The sequence below is a fragment of the Phacochoerus africanus genome, chromosome 5 (genome assembly GCF_016906955.1).
Source record: "Phacochoerus africanus isolate WHEZ1 chromosome 5, ROS_Pafr_v1, whole genome shotgun sequence".
NCBI classification, from domain to species: domain Eukaryota; kingdom Metazoa; phylum Chordata; class Mammalia; order Artiodactyla; family Suidae; genus Phacochoerus; species Phacochoerus africanus.
Window position 1 is genome coordinate 45618216 of NC_062548.1, and position 16563 is coordinate 45634778.

Here is a 16563-nt window from a genome sequence, read left to right on the forward strand (position 1 = left end):
GGCACAAGGCTCTCTGCAGAGCACTCTGCTAGCTGAGGCCGAGGGGCCCAGGGCAGGTGAGCACATGGCAGAGGCCTGGTGCCCACACCAGCCTGAGCCCTGAGGTGGGGGTGGTGGTGGTGGGGGCACAACCACTGGGGACTTCTCACCATTCACAGACCACCCCGAGCACCCTGTCTGTCCCAACACCCCTGGCGCCGCCGCCCCCCTCAGGGGCACAGCCGCCCCCCTCAGGGGCACAGCCCCCCGCCAGGGGCTGCCCTGGGGTCTGCGGAAGGCCGGGCTCTCAGCCAGGCCTGGCCCAGCTCGGGGGGCTGCTCCCGGCCGGGGCTGCCCGTACAGGGAGGGCAGTACCCCGCCATGACGATGAAGAAGTCCAGCCGGTTCCACGTGTCGCCCAGGTAGCACTTCTGCCCGAACAGCCCCAGGGCGACCATCTTGATGAGCATCTCGGCCGCGAAGAAGGCGAAGATGAAGTCGTCAAAGGCCTGGGGGAGGGAGGCCTGAGAGCCGTGCCTGTGCCCCTCTGCCCCGCCCCCCGGGCCGCCCCCGCCCCGCCCCCGGGGCCCCCGCCCCGCCCACCCCGCCGGACGCCCACCTCCAGGATGCTGCAGCGCTCCGAGCGGCACTCGACGTCCTCACAGGGCCGGAACAGGCCCAGGGTCACACAGTTAAGCATGATGACCAGCATGCTGACGTGCTCGAACCACGTGGGGCGGGCGCCGAGTCAAGGGTCCACGCAGCAGGCAGGGCGGCCCTGGGACCCCCCCCCCCCAACCCAGTCCCCCTGGCTGCTGCCCCGGGGCCAGGCCGTCAACACCCCCCTCTGTGCCCACCCTGCCCACGGGGCAGGACCCCCGCCACCCCGCCCCCAACCAGCCTCTGGACCCTGCTGCCAACACCCCCTTGGACAGCAGGACCCTGGACAGAGGCTGGAGGCCAGCTGCTGCCCCTTGGCCAGGCTCCCCCCAGCTCCAGTGCCCTAAACTGAGATCAGACTTGCACAGTAGTGGTCTCACAAGGTGCCCAGCCGGGACTCCAAGGACCGCAGACACTCATCAACCACTAGGGGGCCATGAGGACAGCCCAGGAGCCCCCTCCTCGTGGCCCAAACCCCCAACGACCCCAGCAAACAGAGGGTGCCCTGACCACGGCACTGTGATGCGAACTTAGCCCCCAGCTCAGTGCCTGGAGAACGTGCAGCCCTACTGAGTGCCTGGAGGAAGGGCTGGCGAGTGAGGCCAACCCCAGCCCAGAGCAGCCCTGGGAGGGGGAGCCGCCTGCCCGTGAAGGGCCTGTCCAGGAGAGGTGTCCATCCAGGACCTTGGGGCACTGGGCCAGCAGCCAGCACTTCACCCCATGTGCTGTATGATCCTGGCCACCCCATGGGGTCACCAACCCTCAGGATGAAGGGCCACCCACGACCGCCGCGAGAACTCCCAGCCATCCTGGGAGTGGCCACCAGGTGGCACAGTGGCTCCGCCAAGGCTGTAGCATCACTCTGGTTGTGGCCCCTCTGCAGCTGTCTGTCAGGGGTGCACCCCCGCCTACCCCCACTGGCTCATCAGGACATCCTGGGGCCCCATGGTGGGCTAGCCCTGTCAGGGGTGAAGAGGGGTCCCAACAGGGGCTATGCTGTGTGGGGGTCCCCAGCCGGGGGCAGGGGCTTCGCGCAAACCTGTGGGTGCAGGCAGGTGCCCCTCGCGCTGGAGGGCCCGTTGGCATTCCTCATACCCTAAATGCCACCTTCACATCAGGAGCCCCTCCCACCGGGCCCCACCCCCACCCTGTGGCGAGCTCTTTGTGGGGGCTGCGGCCTGCCCGGGGCTGGAGAGAGTGAGGGTGAGAGGACAGGAGGCCCCCACAGAGGCCTCCCCTGAGCAGGTGCCAGGTGGACGGAAGACTTTCTTAAGCAGAGAAGTTGGCATTGGTGAGTCCAGCTTGTCAGCAGACAGCTGAAGGCAGCTTGAGCTGAGACCCTGCCTCCTGCAGCACGGCTGGCCCAGTGCCGAGGGGGCAGAGGTGGGTGATGGGCCGGGACTCTGGGCTGCCACACGTGATGGCTGTGTGACTGAGCCTTGGGGGCCCTCTGCTCCCCCTGTGTCCCCGGGGTGGAAGGCAGGGAGCATCTCACAGACCAACAAGGTGACCAAAGCAGCAGGGCCCTGCCTGGCACGTGGCCATGCTCCCTGAAGCAGGGGTCAGTCCCAGGGCCCTGGGGGCTGCTCCGTGTTCTACCTTGTGTGGGCATTGAGGGGGGCTCCAAGCCGCCCCGCCTGCAAGAGGCTCTGACCCCCAGGACACCTGACAACACAGCAGAGGCTGTGCTGTGACCGGTCAGGAGGGACAGGCCTGGGGAGGATGGGGGCCTCCACGTCACTCAGGACGGGCCCCAGGACAAGGGCGGGAGGAAGGCCAGGCACGTGTCCCTGCTTCGCGGGGCCCAGCAGCCCGCCCTGCTCGCAGCCCTGGCCCTGCCTTCCTGCAGAGGCAGGGCCAAGAGGTACCGCCCTGCAGCCCTGGCCCAGGACAGTGTAGTGCAGTGCGGTGCTGGGCGCAGGGTAATTACACGTTCCCGCCGAGAGCTCCATAATTACACTTAATGGGTTCAGCGGTAACAAGCACCTTGGCCGTGATTTGGCTGCAGAAAAACAGAAATCAGCATCCTGCTAAGACAGTGCTGAGGGCCTGACCCCCTGGGCCCGTGACAGCGGGCCAGGCACGTGCGCTCCCCGGGAGGTGGCCGAGTGGGGCTGGCGGGATGACAGACCCTGTGGGGGGAGGCAGGGTCCTGGAGCGTGGGGTGGGGGACGACAGCCACAGCTGAAAGCTGCACCAAATACCCACCACGCACCTACTGCGTGCCAGCCCAACAGGCAGGCAAAGTCCAGGCCCCCCGGCACAGACTGGAGCCCTGGTGACTTGCCAGAGGGAGACAGGGGTCCCAGGCTGCATCACAGAATGCTGAGGCCACACACGGAAGCCAGGCCTCGACACCCTGTTGTCCCTTGACCTGCCGTCTGCAGCCCCTGGGAGGGGCCCCCTGTCTTTCACGGCTGTAAACCACACCCCTGGATGGGGGTGCTGCTGAGCTTCGCTCCAAGCCTTCCAGGGGTGGTGGGTTCTCACACAAAAGCTGTGGACCCCCTGCCTGCAGGACCAGGACCCCCCAGTGCCACTGGCAAGGGTGCCACGGCACAGCAGGGAGCAGACAGCTCAGCCTGGGTGGGCGATGGTCAGATGCTCCCCAGACCTGGCTGGACCCTTGCTCTCACAGATGCGTGGCCCCCAGCCCTGCAGGGAGGCAGCACAGGGCAGCCCCAGCCTCGGTTTGCCCACCCAGTCAGTGGGGATGTGGGGACCTGGGCCCTGGGTCCCCCTCCCTTGCCCCACTTCAACTGCGTGTGCTTCCACAGGGCCAGCCCCCACCTCCCGCACGGCAAACATCCCGCTCCAGTAGCGGCAGGGTCTCCAGCCCAGCCCGGCCCGCCCCTGCGCCCCCCGCCTGTCTCGTCTTCATGCCTCCCCCCATCTCAAACAGATGTCACCAGCCCCCTGACTTCTCCCAGGCCTGCACCCATGAAGACGACCCCCAGACCCCAGAACCAGTATTGGGCAGAGCTAAGGACCCTGACTTTCACCGGGGCCGCAGATGTGTCTGCAGCCACTGGGCTTGTCTGGGCCACGGAAAGCTACTTGATCAGGAGCTGGAGGGGCCCAGTCCCCAGCAGGAGCCACAACCTAGGCCCCCAGCAAAGTACGAAGACAGCTTGGCTTGAGGTCCTGGGTCAGGGTCCTACGTCAACACTTTCCCAGACCACTGACAGACTGAGGGCACCTACCCACCCCGCAGGCCCCACGGCCCTGCCTGCCCTGCTCCCCCAAGCACACCCTAGGGGCTCAGGACACCAACCACGGCTACAGTGACCTTGTGGGATGGGGAGCACGGGCTCACACAAGGTGGGGTGCCATCCGTGTGGCTGAGTGACCAACCCGGTCAGCATGGCTGGGGGCGTTCATCTGGCCGACTGGGCCCCCTCCCTCCCGTTACCATCATCGCCCCTCCCCACGCCCCACGCCAAACACCCAGGGAGGACGGGGTCCCAGGGTCTGCACACCTTGTCCATGCAAAGCGCACACAGAAGCAGCACGAGGAGCCGCCTGGCCCTGGGGAGGGTCCCATGGGCCCCGCCCCGCCCAGAGAGGGGCCACGTCGGCCCACAAGTCACAGCCATCCCGAGGTCACGCCTTAGTGGCAGCTGAGGACAAGCGGTGCAAACCTGACTCTCATCACAACAGCCAGTCACTTCCCAAGGCTTAATTACACAGATGGATTTTCTGGGTTTTAATTAAAAATCCTTTAGTTCTTGAACCAAATTCTACAAATTAGTCAATTTCCACTGCAAGTCCAAGGAAGCCAGGCTGCCCTGTGGCCGGGAAGAGGCGGCTGCACCAGCATGGGCCACCGAGGGGCCGCGGGTATAAGTCTCTCCCACGGGACCCCATACCCAGGAAGGCCCTGCCCAGGCCTGGAGGCTGAACGTAGGGAGAGATCCCCCAACCCAGGTTCCCTGACCACCTGGCCCTGGGTCCATAGGCCTCAGGGATGGCCCTCAGCCCACCACTGCCCCCGCCCACCCCCCCCCCCCGGCCCGGTGTCCGGCCTGGGCAGGGTGGGGCCTGGAGTGACTTTCTCCGGGCAGCCTGTTCCACACCCAGGCCTGGGGCTTATAATGAGGAACAGGCTCTGAGGGAGGCTTGGAGAGGGCCCTGGGCTGGAGACCCGACAGCAGTGGGCCAGTGGTCTCGTCTGTGCAGGGACCCCTCAGGTGCCATGTCTCCCAGATGTCCCCCACTCCAACTCAAGGCCTCTCAGCGTGAGGCCAGCCTGGGAGGGACGAGGTCCCGGCTTCGCACTCTCCTGGGGCTTGGCGAGGGCTGGCCCAGCTCCTACCCCAGCAGCCACGGCCGTGGGCCAGGTTCCCAGAACTGGGGCGGAGCAGAGACCCAGCCTGTCTTGAAGGCTTTGGTGCTGGCTCCGAGCTCCCCCAGATCATGGCAGTAATGCACCCCAAACAAACCGGATGCCAGGCCCGGGGCCAGGAGGCCGAGGGGATGCTGGCCGCTGTCCGTGGTGCTGAAGCGGCCCTGGCCCTGCACCCCGGGGCCCTGCTCTCCCAGGCCTGGGTGTGGTTGGAAACGGTCCAGCGTTTTCTGTTCCACAGCTTTCTCATTCGCAGCCAGACTCCTGACTGGTTATGAACAGCACACAAGGGCTGCTGGCCTGAGAGCACCCACCCCCGGGCCTGGGCACGGGGAGACCCCCCGCCTGGGGGGAGCGGCTCGGAAGTGGGGCCACCAAGGTCAGCTCTGCACTGAAGTTGCCACCAGATCAGGAGCTGGGGTGCGGGGAGTGTAACTGGAGTCAGAAGGGGCTCGGGGCCCCTCAGCACACGTCAGGGGCTGCCAGCCCCTCACTGCAGCCACGTCAGCAGGGCCATGGACACATCACGGCACAGCCTCTCACCAAGGACGGGGGCCTCCAGGGTCCTGGCACGGGGCAGGTGTCCCCAAAGCCTACATAATGCAGGATGGTGCGGCCCAAAGGGTGTTCCCTGACCCTCACCCCAGAACCAGATTCTCATCATCACACAGCCGCCCCCAGCCCACCCAGACCTACTGGCTCCGGGTCCCGGGGGCTCACAGCCTTGCGGTCTCACTCAGAGTCTGAGAATGAGAACCTGACCCCCAATCCTTCCACCACCCACCCTTTCCTCTTCCCTAGCCTCAGTGTCCCCACCTGTACAATGGGAGTGATAACAGCTACTTTTTGGGTGCCAAGGTTCACCCAGACCCCTCTGCACAGTGGTCAGCAGGCTCCAAACCCCCCACCCTGTCCCTCATTCTGCTCAATCCCACCCCCGGGCTGGCTCCAGACACACAGGGAGAGGGAACACTGGCTTTCCCTCGCGGAGGATGCAGGATGTAGTCTGTGGGGTGAAGGTCAGAGTGGGGACGCTTCCACCTGGGGACACGGCTCCAGGCCCCAGAGCCACAAACCAACGGGGACGCAGCAGCTCGAGGACGGAGGGTCAGGGTCCCCAGGATGGCTGCAGTCGGCCCCCTACAGTCGCAATGGCCCCCATGCAGGGCTGTATGGGGACGAGGCCCTGATCCCACAGGGTCTGCCTGCAATCACCAGACAGAGCTGCGAGGATCTGGGGGGAAGGAGAAGGCCCGACTGGCCGCCCTCCGGAGTAGCCTGCCTGTGGCCAGCAGCTCACTCAGACCAAGCCCCCAAGAGCCTGGTGTAAGTGTCGCTGGGCCCAGGTGGTGGGGGACAGAGGGGTGCCGACAGCAGGAAAAAGGGAACCCGCGCTGGGCGGCCCAGAGCTCCAGCTCCGCACACCCAGGTCAGCATCCGTGCCCTCCTCAGCCCGGCCATGGCCACTGCCCAGACCGGGCCAGGCTGCTCACGCTGGACGACGGCAGCAGCTTTCGGGCTTCCTGTGTCTGTCCTGCACCAAGCAGCCCCCACCCCGTCCTCCCCCCATGGCCCATGACTCAGAGGATAGAGGTGAGCCCAGGTGACTCCCACTCCTGGCAGACAGGCAGGGCCGAGCCAGACCCCCCATGGGAGGCGCTCAGGGGCTCACGTGCGGGGGTGAGGGGCTGGGACAGCTGGCCTCCAGCCCCCCACCCCAGTGTTCCTCCTCGGGTTCTGTGCTGTGCGGATAAGCAGCCTGGACAGGCAGGGAGATGCGAGGACCAGTGAAGGCTGAATGCCAGGCTGGTCCAGGGACACACGCGCTGGAGCTGCCTTCAAACACATAGCCCGCGGGAGCCCCTGGTGGGCACACCCCTCCCCGCCCTGGGGCGGCCCCTCCCCTGCGCCCCAGGCCTGCACGCCCCTGCTGGTGTGTCCCCAGCCCCCCTGAACCGCCTCAGTGGGGGAAGCCCAGCCCCTCCTGGGGAAGAACCACCTGCGAGCCACTGAGGAGGGGCGCTGACCCCTCCCCACCCACTGAAGCTGAACCACAGCCCGGCTGATACCCCACGTGGGTGGTGCCAGGCAGCAAGCTCAGAGAGCCCCGGAACCGGCCTCTCCTGGTGCAGTACAGCCTTCGGAACTGACCCCTCCGTCCACATGTCCATCCAGAACCAGGCTGTTCCCGGACCCACGGAGGCCAAGGCCCAGCTACCAAAGGTCCAGAGGCCACCTCACACCAGGCAGCAGTGTCTGTGTCAAGAGACCAGCTCCTCAAACCTTTCAACCAACAGGTGCGTGAAGCCACGCGGTGGGCTGTGACCCAATTCCTGCTGCCAGCCTCCAGGGGTGGCCGAAGGGTCCTGGCAGACAGACCCCAGCCTTGGGGCTGCCCTGCTGTTCCCATGAGGCCGGAACAGCAGGGCAGCCCCAAGGCAGGGTCACCTCCCCCCGGGGCTGGAGAAAGCTCTTCCACGCACTCCTGGCTAATTAATTCATTACTGAGGTAGTTCATTAATTAGGGTCCCTCCAGCCTTGACGGGGCCCAGCCAGGGATGGGATGTCTACCTGTAGATTTGGGGGCCTCCAGGCAGCGGGACAGAACAGGTCGCTGGGCCCCCTGGCACACGTGTGCGCACGCTCACTGGTGCTGGGGCATCTGGTGGGGCTCTCCTAGGCCAGGCCCTCGAGGACTGCAGACCGGAGCCGGCGGAGATCAAGTCCGTGTGGCCGAGGCTAGGAGGCTGACACCAGGAGTCCCCCAAGCTGACAGACGTCTCTGCAGCCCCATCAGCAGCCAGGCCAGCTGCCTCCTTCCCCTGGGGGCATCCAGGCCACAGACTGCCGAGGACAAGAGATCGGCCGGCCCCTGCCCCTGAGAGCATGTGACCCGTGACCTGGAGAGGTCCTGACCCTGGGGCCTGGGGGAAGCAAGGTCTCAGGACAAGCCAGCTGCCTGGGGCTCCAGCCCACCGCGCCATCTAGGCCTGCCTGGAGGAGGTGACAAACCACACCCAGCAGGATGCCGAAGCAGATGGAGCCCGCGGGGCTCCCAGAGCAGGGCTCGAGCACGGCTATCCGGTCCCAGGAAAGAGCCAGAGGGGTCCCTCAAGAGAGCCTCCAAGGGGAGGGGGAAGCGGCCACTCAGGGCCACAGAAGTTTCTCTCTTTCCCCTGAGGCTGTTGCCATGACGACAAGCTGCTGACAGGCGAGGAGGACCCCGGGGCAACTGAGGGCCAAGGAGGGGGCTCCCCCAGCCCGGAACCCCGTGGATCAGCCTCAAGTCTCCCCCTCCTGCCCCATGGAAAGCCACCGCAGGGTTTTAACTGGGGAAGAGGGTGGGTCCAGAGGACCCCACAGCGTTTGGGGAGAGGGAAGGGTGGGAGGGGACCCAAGCAGCCAGCGGGGAGCAGGGCGTGTAGCTGGGTGGTGGCTGCAGGGAGGCCCCTCCCTGCCCACAGCGGCTCTGTCGTGAAGGGCCCTGGTCTTCTGCAGGCAGCTCCACGCTACCCGGCCCTCTGCACCGTCGGGGACAGAGGATTGCCCACTGGCCTGGCCACTGTGGGGCCCCGCAGCACCCACCCCTCTCCTGCTCCAAGGGTTTTTTTGGGGGGCTGCCGTGGTCACTCGAGTCAGGGGCAGGACATGGGGACCGAGGCGGGTGAGGGCCCCAGCGTCGGGATCTTCCGGCCCCTCCAGGATGGTCCTTCTGCTCTGACCCCTACTCCCTCTGGGCTCCCACCCTGGCCCGACCCCTGCTGCAGGGAGCTGATCTCCCCCGCCCGCGCACAGGGCCTGGGCCTCATGACTCACTGGCTCTGCTCGCCGGGTGGAGAGCGAGGCGAGCCGGCCAAACATGGAGCTGTTTGTTCTCGGCCACAGCTCGAGGTCACCCGAGGGCCGGGGGTGGGGGCGGGGGACTCGGGGGGCCGGACTGGTCCTGGGAGAGCACCTCCCCCGGGAGCTGGGGGGCTGCGAGCCCACTCTCCACCCGAGCATGCCATCCGCCCCAGCGACGGGACCTCATCACCCCGCGAGCGGCTGGCCGTGGCCGCCAGAACGTCCTTCTTCTTCCAGGACCAAATCTCTGTTCTCCCCGCACAGCGGCCTGGGAGGCTTCCGCTGCTGTGCTCGGAGGCGCACCGGAAGCCAGCTCTGACCCGTCTGCACACCGCACCCCAGACCCCTGGGCACTTGGGCTGCTGGGGGTCCAGGGCCTGGGTCTCCGGCTGCAGTGGAGCCCAGTGCCTGGAACCGGGTCTCAATTGCCACATCGTTCCGGGCAGCTGGGGCACAGACGGCCACTCCCCGCAAGCAAATGTCTGTGCTAAGCCTGTGCCACAGGAGGGAGGGACGCGACGGCGGGCAGCCTCTCGACTCCAGCCAGGCAGGGCTGGGGGGCGGGCACGGCACGTGGCAGCCAGACCCTGGCAAGAGTAAGCCCGTGCCCCTGGCCCGAGTGCGCTGGGCGTGTGCGCATCTGGGTGCTGCCTGTCCCTCGTGCGCACACACACTCACATGCTCTTGCACACTCACGTGTGCATCTTCAAGGCCGTGGCCTTCAGACTTGGGGCTGGCGGTTGTATTTCTCAGGGAGGAAGAGCCCCGCTCCCTTGCTCGCGGAGCCGCAGAGCCGGAGCACATGCCCGCAGCTCCCTCTCATTGTGCCCGCTGCTAAAAACCGTGCTAATTAGGAAAAGTGCTAACGTCTCTGCTTAGCTCTTAATAAAGAGCTTGAGTCGGGGTTTTCTCAGGGTGCAACTGGGGAAAAGGGCCCTGTCTTCAGCTCCATCACCGTGACTTTGAGCAGCAGCCTCGGAAAGCCAGTGCCTCATGGAGACCCCGTCAGCCACTTGGTGGCAGCATGCACAAGTGCCCTGGGGGCCCGCAGCCTCCCCGAGGGGTGTCACTGTTTGAAAGTGAAGCCCACCCCCAGCCCCGCTTCGCTCCCTTCCTCCAGCTCTCTGGGCCGGAGCTCCTCCTCACGGCTCTGGGCTCTGGCGTGGTTCCCGCTGGGAGCCGCTGAGGCCTCGGGAACTGCCCTCTCAGGCTGGCTGTGTCTGGGACCGAAGCCTGGAGGGACCAGCCCTGCCAGGTACGGCCTCCTTCTAGCCACACCTCCGCCTGTCTTGGTCCCCAGACTCCGCAAGGGAAAGGCGTGGGCGGGGGCCCAGAGCCAGGAGGGGCCCCTGGGAAAGACGACCGCCCGGCCGTGGGGACAGGCTTCTGGGCAGGAATTCTCGGGGCCAGAAATAACTGCCTCAGCGCCACTGCACAGCTGCCCGTGGCCTGAATTAGCGGCCCCGGGGGACTGCTCGCTCCTTCCATGGGAACGCGGCCCGGAGTGCCCTGTCCCCCAGCAGGCAGGCTGCCCCTGGAGAGGGGGCCCGGGGTCTGCAGATGGCTGGCTGCAGGGAGACCTCCCCACAGGAGAGGTGGGTGAGCGGACCTGCGGCACCCCAGCGCAGCCTCCCCTGCTCTGCCCTCCAAGTGGGACCCCCATGGCCCGTCCCTCCTGCCTCTGCGCCTTGCCTGGTGACGCCAGGGTCTCAGTCTCTGTGTTAAGACCCAGCTCACATCTGGGACCCCCAGTGACGGTGATGGGCACGCGCTCCACGTGCGGACACACGTTTCTGCACGTTGGGACCTGACACCCCAACAGCAGGTGCACGGGCCAGCAGCCCCGTGGCGGGCAGTCCCTGGGCCCCACCCCACGCAGGCGGCTCCCTGCAAATCCGGCTTCCCCACGACAACTGGCAACTGGGCATTTATTAAGAAGGAGGCGGGCCTGGCCTTGCCACAGTGCGCCCGCCGGGCCTGCCTGCTGTTCCACGGGGCACGGTGCTTCCCCACCCCTGGCTCCCCTCAACTGAGGGCTGGGCCAGCGAAGGGCTCCATCTGGGGTATGGGGACAGGAGAATGGTCCCTCGAGGCTGAGGCCAGGGAGCCCTGAGTCCAGCACCGCCCCTGCCTCCCCCGCAACATATGGGACCAGACCCTCTCCCCAGAGGCCTCCGGGTACTTTCCCAAACTTTCCTTTTTTTTTTTTTTTTTTTTGGTCTTTTTGCTATTTCTTTGTGCCACTCCCGCGGCATATGGAGGTTCCCAGGCTAGGGGTCGAATCGGAGCTGTAGCCACTGGCCTACACCAGAAGCCACAGCAACGCGGGATCCGAGCCGCGTCTGCAACCTACACCACAGCTCACGGCAACGCCGGATCGTTAACCCACTGAGCAACCTCATGGTTCCTAGTCGGATTCGTTAACCACTGCGCCACCACGGGAACTCCCCCAAACTTTCCAATGGGTGAACACTGGATAAAAATAGACACCCCCCCCCGCCCCCGCTACCCAGCGTAGGGATAGCGGCAGGGAGCCCAGACACATTTTTACACTCTGGCATTCATTTGCCACCAGGCGCCAGGACACAGTAGCAACTCTGCTAGGAGTGGTGGGCCCTCCTGCAGGCTAGGAGCTGCTTATCAGGGGAAACAGGTCCCACACGGTGGGCAGCATCCAGAACCTTCCAGATGAGGTTGTGGAGGGGGGGTACCAGTAGTTACGGTGGCCTTCCCTCCCTCCAGAGTAGAGCAGCCCAGGCCCCGGTGGGCCACGGAAGAACAAACACCGGACAGAAGCTGGACGCTGAGGCTGCAGTCGCCAAGAGCCCCACAGAGCAGTGACTTCCCATGGTGATGAGAGGGCTCGTGCAGAGCAGGGGCTCAGGCTGGCCCCAGGAGCGTGGACAGCGTGGGCACCACTGACCGGGCACCTGCAGACCTGGGACCGCAGCAAGGTGGGGAGAAGGCCTTGGAGGCTGGCTGAGAAGCAGGAGGTGTGCCTTCTGCACAGCCCAAGGGGAAAGCTCGCTCCCAGAATCTCCCCTGCGGGCCTATGGGGAGCCCTTCTGGGGCCCCACCCTGAGCCTGGACAGGGCAGGACCCTCTTCACGGGGAAAGGGGGAGTCCAGACTCGCCCTGTAGCACCTTCCTCGGGCCCTAGATCCAAGGGCAACCCCCAGCCCCACCCCTATCTCCAGGTATCCGTTCTGATCCAGGATCCCGGGGGACCTTCCAGGCCACATGGGGAAAGGCTGCGCCTCTCTGGGCCTCGGTGCCTAAGGCAGGGCCCCCAGCAGTCCCCAGGGGCACTGCCCTCCCGCCCCCAGCCCTGGTGCAGATTCCACCTCTGGAACCACTGGCTTGGCCTGCCCGAGCTCTGCTCTTCCTGCCCTCGGGTGCACAGGCAGCCCGGGACCCACGCACGCAGGGGGCAGCGCGGAGCCTCTGAAAAGACCTAGCCCTTGAGGGAGGTTCCGATCTCCCTTCACAGACCACACAGAGGCCCAGAAGAAGCTGGCTCCTCGTCATGCAGAGACGCCAAGGCCCAATGGGTCCCTGTCTCCCGGGGGAATCTCTCTACCCATGCCGCGGAGCTGGGCACAGGACCCCGGCCTCTGGAAAGCCTTGCACAGCCTGCCCACCCACACGGAGCGGGTCCCCAGGACCCCGGGCACCCCCGAGGCCCGCGGGCCAAGGAGGCTGGAACACCAGGCATCCCGCCCCAGCCCTGTCTGTGTCACTTAACAGCAGTGACACTTAACAAGGACCCAGGCCCTCAGAACGCCAATTTCAAAGTGAGAGTGGCTGGACCTGGGCTCCGCGTCCCAGGTCTGCTGTGCCCCCACCAGCACGTGACCCTGACATTTACAAGCTGCCGCTGGCATCCTCAGAGATCCTGCCTTAAGTTCAGGGCCAGGGGTCCGTGGTCCCCTGTTGCTGGGGGGCGGGGGGGTGTCACAGTTCTGACGGTGACTTGGGGTCACTCACGTTCACCTCACACGCGAGGGCCACCTTCCCTGCCCGGCCGCCCCTCGAGCCGTTCCAACTCAGTCTAGATCCTTCCGGGCCCTAGGCCTCAGCCCTTCCTGGTGCGGGCTGTGCTGTGTCCCCTGGGAATTCTTATGCGGAAGCTCCACCCCCAAGAGCGCAGGATGCGACCGTCCCTGGAGACTAAAGAGGTAATGACGGCGACGGGAGAAGATCGGGTGCTTCAGACTCCAGCAGAATGTCTCCCTACAAAAAGAGCTGATGGGGGGGGCACGGGGGCACCGAGGGAAGGTCCCTGGAGGACAAGGATGGGGGACAAGCCTGGTGAGGCCTCGGGAGGCCCCGTCCCGAGCGGGGAGGAAACGCACGCTTGCTGTTTGAGCGGCCCTGGGTGTGGTGCTTTGTCACAGCCACCCCGTGCAGACGAGTACACCCCCAAGTACCACCACGTACTTGGGGGACGCTCCCTGTGCCCTGGTCGGTCCTGTCTCAACCCCCAGCCGGGCGATCCCTGGAGCCGGCACAACCCTGATGCCCTGTTCTGTGAGTTCTGTTGGTTGGGGGATTGGCTGGGGGAGGGGGTGTCTGGCTGCCCAGGCAGATGTACAGTGGGGACTCCCCTGTCAGGCTGGGCCCCTCCCATGTGCCCGCCCAGCATGGCAGTTTTCCTGCTGGATCAGCCAAGGCTCAGGGCCCTTCCCCTGCCAGGTCACAGAGAACCCAGGCCCATCTGACCCCAGGCCCCAGTGGACGCTCAACCCTGTGTCCCTTGTCCCAGGTTCTCTAGGAACCATCCCCAGACACGCGGCTTGGCTGCTGCTGGCCCTGATGGTCCGGCTTCCTGCCAGCCATGGGTGGGGGCCCCCCACCCGCGGCCCCCCAGCAGCAGCCTGGGGCCTCCCTCCCCAGGTGCCCATGCTGTCACCTCCACATAAATCCCTGCAGCTTGCGTCTCACACACACAAAGGCAGGTTCCCAGTGCTGCTGGAGGCAGGAGTGGCCGGCCACCAACTCTGCAGGTATAGGCATCCAGACACCAACTCTGCAGGTATAGGCCCCCAGACCCAACAGAGACCCAACCTGGGCAGAGGGCGCACAGCTGGGCCCTTGGAGCTTCCAGAAAAGCCCCCAGCACTGGCAGGCAGGGGCCAGGGCCAGGCGTTTCAAAACACCAGCAAAAGTGCTCAGCCCCGAACCCCTAGACAAGAAGGAGAAGACAGTGAGGGATGTAGGCACCATCGGAAGCTAATTACAACGTCGGGGGGCACCCCCTGCCCCCCGCACAAACATGTCTAGCAACCTGGCACTGGCATTTAATGGGCTGCAATTCTTTAAGCTGAGAGCCCAGCTGAGCCATTACGGCGGCCAATTTGCAGGGAAGTAGAAAGCACCGCACGGGAGCCGGGAATGGGGTCACCTCGTGACCAGAGGGGCAGCGGCCCAGGCACAGGGGCATGGGCCCCTGGACAGCCACCAGGATGCCCCTGAAACAGCAAGCCCGAGGCCAGGGCAGTCGGAGGACCACACTAGAGATGCAACCTCCTGAATCCAGGCCCGGTACGCCTTCACCCGCAACGCCTATCCACCTTCCTGCCTTGGGAAAACTCCTATCCACCCCTCAAAACCCAGGCTGAAGGCTCCCCCACCACACAGTTGTTTACCGAACGCCTGCTGTGGGCAGGGACTGCTCTATGTCCTTGGACCGAGTGAACAGACAGGCAGCCTGCAGGGAGCCAGCAGAGGACAGCGAACAAGGCACGTGTAGAGCAGTCACATGTGCCAGCGAGGATGTCAAAGCAGCGAGGGGGGCTCCAGGCCTGACCAAGGGCAGGGGGGGTGTCTCTTGGCCACCAGGGCACCCCAGCATGAGCCCGGGGCTGTGACACCAAGTCAGTGAGGCAACCCCTGGAGACCCGCTGCTCACCCACCCCCACACCTGGGGTGTCCTGGGTGGGCGCACACCTGCTGGGTGTGGGGCCCTCCCGGGATCACACCCTGCTCACCCCCCACAGAAGGGCGGTCCCTGGAGAGACCCTTGCACACAGCAGGGCTTCACTCCCAGTGGACTCACACCCTCAGCGGGACCTCAGATTATGTGGGGCTTGGACTTAGGCCCGGACACAGAGTAGGGCCGCACTCAGGGGGGGCTGTGGGCCAAGACCGTGCGCATGGTGGGATCATGTCCTCTGTCACGAAGGAAGGATGGCCTCGCCAGGACCTGCAGGTGTGCACAGGCAAACGCACAGGCCAAGCGCACAGTAGGTCCTGGTCCCCTGTGGCCCTGTCCCCCCCTAAGCTGGCGGAGCCCCCGGAGCAGGGCCTTGGCCGTGCGGCGTGTGGATTCGCCCATTCTGGCTCCCCTCCAGCCACCTGCATCTGCATCGATCTCTGAATAACTCGATCCATTATGCTGGAAGAGAATTCTTGGAAACCGGCAGGAAAAGGAAGCCTTCTGTGAATCGTCTGAGTCATTTTTTTTAAACTAACAATGGGATGCCTCTCCCTCCCCAGCGCGGTGGGCTGTCTACGCTTGCTGCAGCCGCTGCCACCAGGGGTCCAGAAAGGTGCTGGTGCCCCCACTGTGGGAGGGGGCCACAGGTGCCGTGGGGCAGGGCCCACAGGCCGGGCTGGACCCCCACGGCCTGGCCGGGGCATGGTCTTCCCTGCCAGGGCTCACCGGCCCGTCCGCTTTGCCACATCACAGCTTCCCGTTCAAGCCCTGCCTGGCCAGGTACTCGGGCCCTCGAGGGGGGAGCGGGCTGCTGACACCCCCTCCAGGAGGGAGACAGTGGGGCTCCCGCAGGCCAGGGCGACGCGCAGTCTGACTGCCACGGCAGGGGGAGCAAACGGATTGGAGCAGGTGGCCAGGGCTTGGGAGCGCTGGACGTCCCCTCGCTTGGAAAGTGGGGACCCCAAGGGCACCCCCCAAGAGAAGACCTTCCAGAAGGAGCCTGAAGAACTCTCCCTGCGGTGGGCGCTGCTGCCTCAGGCTGGCAGTCCTTGGCGGAGTGGGATCCACAGGCACGAAGAGCAGAAGGGGTCCTGCTGTTTCTGCTTCTTGCATCAGGCCAGGCAGTCGCCAGACTTGCAAAACCCTGAAACGCCCCTTGTCTGGCTAGATTTTTATGTCTTGCAAGACAGAGGCATTTTTAATAAAAGAAATGCTACGTTCACACATAATGAGTTTATTATTGTTTTAAATGACCAAACAGCAATTTCTAAATTTCTCAGTTTTAAATTCCAGGAAGATAAACAGCAAGATAGAGTCCTGTGGCAGAAGCTCCCTGGGCCTCAACAAACGGTGAGGCCCTGCAGCTCGGAGACCTTGGCTTCAGGGGCTAGAGGACAGGGCAGCTGGCTCGTGCCAGGGCCGCCCAACTCTGAAGAATGTCCTCTCCCCACCTGGGGCTCAGACCCGCCCCTGTCACCTGCTGGGGCCCCCCCAACCATGGCCCCAGGCCCTGGACCTGCCCCCTCCCAAGAACCCCTGACAGGGCCCAGCCCCTCCACGGGCTGCCCCGGGCTCTGATCGCCTGGGAACAACCACGCCTCACTCACCCCAACAGCCACAGGTACGGAAGCACTTCCGGCCACACCCCGAGCTGCCCCAGGACCCCCCCTGCCAGCGTCTGTGTCTGCCCACGGCCAGTCACCCACCACGAGGCTGGCTGGGCCCTGTGGGTCCCAGACATACTCCCGCCCTGCAAGGCCCTAAAGGGGCCCCTCAGGGCTCGGCAGGCTCCTCGTGG

At 65.4% G+C, this 16563-nt stretch overlaps 1 protein-coding gene and 1 long non-coding RNA gene across 9 annotated transcripts in view; one reads left to right on the plus strand and one right to left on the minus strand.

Moving 5' to 3' along the window:
- CACNA1H (calcium voltage-gated channel subunit alpha1 H) overlaps positions 1-16563 on the minus strand; it is a 57446-nt gene that overhangs the window by 23694 nt on the left and 17189 nt on the right. For 5 of the 8 annotated variants that reach the window (XR_007135015.1, XM_047781023.1, XM_047781022.1 and 2 more), the window contains exons 3-4: positions 599-710; positions 355-503 (exon numbers count right to left, since the gene is read on the minus strand). Coding sequence is in view for 7 of the 8 variants with exons in the window: in XM_047781023.1 (XP_047636979.1) it covers positions 355-503; positions 599-710 (261 nt within the window). In the remaining variant the exon portion in view is untranslated. The remainder of the gene's footprint in view (positions 1-354; positions 504-598; positions 711-16563) is intronic. The other 3 variants (XM_047781021.1, XM_047781027.1, XM_047781024.1) reach the window with 1 other exon arrangement.
- Positions 11391-15989, plus strand: LOC125127655 (uncharacterized). The gene is made up of 2 exons (XR_007135016.1): positions 11391-11781; positions 12318-15989. It is a non-coding gene; the product is annotated as an uncharacterized LOC125127655 (long non-coding RNA).